Source organism: Myotis brandtii, unplaced genomic scaffold, assembly GCF_000412655.1.
Source record: "Myotis brandtii unplaced genomic scaffold, ASM41265v1 scaffold242, whole genome shotgun sequence".
Lineage (NCBI taxonomy): Eukaryota > Metazoa > Chordata > Mammalia > Chiroptera > Vespertilionidae > Myotis > Myotis brandtii.
This window is the reverse complement of record NW_005359149.1, coordinates 498,125-502,533: the sequence shown is the minus strand read 5'-3', so window position 1 is coordinate 502,533 and position 4,409 is coordinate 498,125. Positions and strand designations below refer to the sequence as shown.

The following is a 4,409-nucleotide window of genomic DNA, read 5'->3' as shown; positions in this document are numbered from 1 at the left end:
CCTAACCCTGACCCATGGGACGGTGTTCCCTTGTGCTTTCACTCACAGTTTCATTTCACAGTCGTCTTTTCACTCAGTTTCCACCAAAACCGGACTAGGGTTTTCACCAGGGGAGGTTTTCATGGAAATGCCAGGTGATCCCATCAGCCAAGAGAGGAACACATATCTGAAAGTTTTCCCACTGGTCTTCCTAAACGAGTCTAACCTATTGGGTCCCCTGACCCTCCCAACTTTTCTGTGAAAAGCTCCCCCAAGCAATAGGATTCTGCTCTTGACTTTGTCACTTACCCTCATGTACTCCCTGAAGGAAGTAACCCCATGGTGGAGTCTTCCTACGACTGTGCTTTCAGCCTTCTCCAGAAGGGTAGGAAGTTGAGAACAAAACAGACAGCTTCGGGCTTCACCGAATCGGTCCACACAGATGTTTCAGTAATGCCTAGTGTATGCGGAGGTGGCTGGTCCCTTCCGGGAGATTCCAGAGAAGTGGAAAACCAGGCCCATCCCTGTGAATCAAACTCTTGTCTGTTGCAGCCTTCAAAGCTGTTAGCTCAGTGCCACCTTGTGGATAAAAAGAGCATTGTCAGTATGACCACTAATTTTTCTTCTAGAGAACAATGATTTTCACCTCACTGGCATGTTTATATTATTAGATTTTGTGCATGCAGGTTGCTTTGGAGGGTCATTATTTTTGTTTTTATTTCCCCCTAATTTTAAACCTCTATTGAAATGATGCTGATCCCGGTGGGCAAGCAGTTATCTGCTAGAATAGCACAGTGGCTTTCTGATCATGACCGGAGGGGAAAAATACCTCTTGCATTGCAACCAGTAATACATCCCTACAGATATGTGAATATTTAGTGCAAGAGTTTTACAAAGCATTATTTGCTTGTACTCTACTCTGAGTATTCTATATAATAAAAGGCTAATATGCAAATTGTCCCCTTGAACAGGAATTTGACCGGGAGTTCGACCAGGGGGCGGGGCTGGCCAGCCAACCTCCCGGGTCCCCTCCCCCCATCCAGCCTGGCCCAATAGGCCCCAATTGGGGCGGGCCAGCCAGACCCCACCTGTGCACGAATTCGTGCACTGGGTCTCTAGTTCTTTTATATTTAATTTTAAAGTTCTGGTCAACATCTACTATATTAAATTTATAACCCAATGGGTTGCTACCTGTAGCTGGAAAAGCCCCCCCCCTTTTTTATAGAAGAGGAAACTGAGGCCCCAAGGGCAGTGGCACTCACTCAGGCCTGCTGACCTCAGTAGTGGGGTCCCCCTGCTCCTCCTCGGGCTCTGCTTTCGCACTGTCAAGGGCTCTGGGCCCCTGATGTGCCCCAGCTGAGCAACCCCTTCTCATTGTAGATGCGCCTGATGGAGGAAGAGTTGCGGGACTACCAGAGAGCTCAGGATGAGGCGCTCACGAAGAAGCAGCTCCTGGAGCAGACGCTGAAGGACCTGGAGTACGAGCTGGAGGCCAAGAGTCACCTCAAAGATGACCGCGGCAGGCTCGTCAAGCAGATGGAGGTCTGTGGGCCACCCGGGCGGCCAGGGCCTGCGGAGAGCGGGAGGAGGACTCGAGGGAAGCAGCTTCCCTGTGCAGACCTCAGCCTCTGGGGAGTCCCTGCTTTTTATTCTCTCAACCAGCCAGACGTTAGGAAGGCCATTTCTTATCTTTTGTATGTGCCCTGACCAGGATTTGAACCCACAACCTTTTTGGTGACCGGGAGGATGCTCCAACCAACTGAGCCACTGGCCAGGGAAGGAAAGTCTTTTCTTGACCTGGGGAAGCATAGTTCATGGACTCATAGGGCATCAGAGCTGGAAGGAGTGATGGAAGTAACTTAGCCTGGTGTCCTCATTGCCTTGAAGGGGAAGCAAAACAGAACCCCCAAGAGGCTAGGTGCTTTCACACAAGGGCACATAGACAGTTCGTTTTCTGTGTGCTGCGTTGGGCTGTGCTGTCGACTACAAAGGAGATGAGACTGCTGCAGATCTGGGGAGGGGCTGAGCGGTGCCATGAGGCCAAACTGCCTACATCCTAGGGACACCCAGACCCCATGCTCCGTTCTTGTTTGCCGATTTTGGCCCATTTTCCCTTACGGATGACCCAGCTTGGCCAAAGCTAGCAGCAAACTGGCTCAGTCCACTTTTGGACACACAGTATAAACACAGTCCAAGGCAGTATATCAGAAAGTGCTCAGTGGGGTCACCAGCTGCGGGTGATCTGTTCACAAGATGAAAATGCCACACATTAGGAAAGTGAATCAAGTGATAGAATCTAAATACGAACAGCCCACCAAGAATGGCAGGAAGAAACTTAGTATCAGGCCACCTGAACTTATGGAAAAGAGTAATCCTCAAGAATAAAATCAACCCCAAACTAGAAAAACCCTCCATTCCCCTCCCCCCATACCACATCCCACATCCCAGTGAAATTTGTAGAGGGAGAAAGAGACTTAAACATCCGCCTCAGATCTATGGGAGAAGATAAAATTGTCAAGCTTTTGATGAAGGGCAGAGAGTGCTCAAGGCCACAGAGAGAGCTTAAATTTAAAATCAATGAATTCCTGATTCAACTTTGCAAATAAATAGAAATAACTTTTAAAACCTTCAGGGGGCTTAGTGGCAGTTCATATCTAGGGAGTGATGTTTCAGCCATTAAAGGTTTTATTAGAAGGGCCCTTTTTAGAGGCTGGGAGAACCTGGTTAGTTTTCTAGGATTGCTCTGTTTTGCTGATATCCTGGTTCTGATTTCATTAGGGGGTGTCATTTTAAGGCAAGCTCCATGCATCCCCGTTAACCAGGAAGTAGTAATTCTAGGGCCCAAACAATTTGGTTGAAAGCGAGCTAAAGCCTCGTCAGGCAGTAGACTAAGAGCCTTTGGTGTAAGGACCCTGGGCCTGGCCCCCTGAGTGCTCGGCTGGGTTCTGTACAGAGCAAGTGCTAGGCAGGAAGAGAGCCCTGGGAAGAGGTGCTTTCAGCTAAACATTGGGCTGTCAGGTCACCCCTTCTAGAATATTCTGACTAAAAAAAAGAGCATTGACTTTTGCTAACTCAAGGTCTGCAAGCAGTGGCATAGCTAAGCCTCCTTTGCCCCTCTGCGATATTTTAGGTATTTCTCTGTTAATTACAAAATGAATGGCTCTCAAGGGCGCATCCTGAGAGGCACCCTGGAGGGGTATTTCCTCCCCTAAGAGCCAGCTGGCATGCTGTCTTGCGGTGATAATATCTTGCCTCTTCCTTCACTAGCATTTCAGCTAATCCTCAGGACTCAAGAGCTCTCTCAACAAGGAGCATTTTCGGTAAACTCAGAAATCAGGTGGTAGGTAGTCTTATGTAAATGTGGCCCTTGCGGGTCTGGTTTCCCAACTTTAGTGAAACTGGCCTTGGAGGAGTCGGCACCACTGAACAAGTAGAAGGTTTGGTGCAGGGTTCAGCTGTAGGTCCTGAGTTGGGCTTTGAGACTTGGCTAGTGGGAGAGAGCTGTCCAGGATCCCTACAGATCTCCGTCAGTAACAGGGAAGGCACGCGCACACATTTAGTCATTCACTGATTCTGTGACTTTTCTTTTTGCCACTTAGGCACCCATAGCTTGCCAGTCAACTTAGACGATGGCAGAGACAATATTTATGTGCAGATGCCTCAGACTCTCGTGTTTAAAAACTCTCAATGCTGGTTGCTTTTTTGTGTGTGTATATGTGTGCGTGGCTCTGAGTTAACCCAGACATATGACAAATCGGCTGGTGGTAGTAGAAACACATGCACACAGCCCACATTCCCCAGTCTAGGTGAGGAGGTTTATGTTAAAAACCTTCTTTTTTGTACACAAAGATACTTTGCAGTTCTTTTCTCCTAATGCTCAATGATGTTCCATTAGGAGCCAGCGAGGAAGGCAGAAATTACCCTTCTTCTGTGACGGTTCATTTGGCAGAATGGGCCATGCTGTCTTTATGTTACTCTGATGCAAATTTGGGACCGCAGAGCGCCACCTGAGGTTCCTTGGAAGCAAGAGGCAGGTGCAGAAAGGCTGTTACAGACTGACTCCTGCAGGGCTCTTAGAAACCCTGAGCAGGAGGAAGGCAAAACATTGTCTTGAGCTTGGAGTATTTAGAGGAATTTGCCTTGGATGATATCTCATTTCCCACAGTAACTTAGATGCCTTAAGGTAGATCTTAGCGGTTATTGGTCCATAAGGAGGAAAAAGGTTTGAAAGAGATGCACTTAAATATCCTCAGTGGTTATGTCAGGGTCTGGGGTGACATTTTTCTCCTTTAATGTGTTTTCTAAATGCACAATTACATTTTACAATATGAAAGCAATAAAACACAGATTTAAAATACCTGCTTGGGCAGTATGAGAAATAGACACATTCTTCCCCAAGCCCTAAGGACGCTCAGCTCCAATGTGCCCCT

At 47.8% G+C, this 4,409-nt stretch overlaps 1 protein-coding gene across 1 annotated transcript in view; it reads left to right on the top strand.

Annotated features, from left to right (window-relative positions):
* CGNL1 (cingulin-like 1) overlaps positions 1–4,409 on the top strand; it is a 101,383-nt gene that overhangs the window by 76,279 nt on the left and 20,695 nt on the right. Inside the window, exon 13 of the mRNA XM_014540337.1 lies at positions 1,360–1,521. Within this exon, the coding sequence (XP_014395823.1) occupies positions 1,360–1,521 (162 nt within the window). The remainder of the gene's footprint in view (positions 1–1,359; positions 1,522–4,409) is intronic.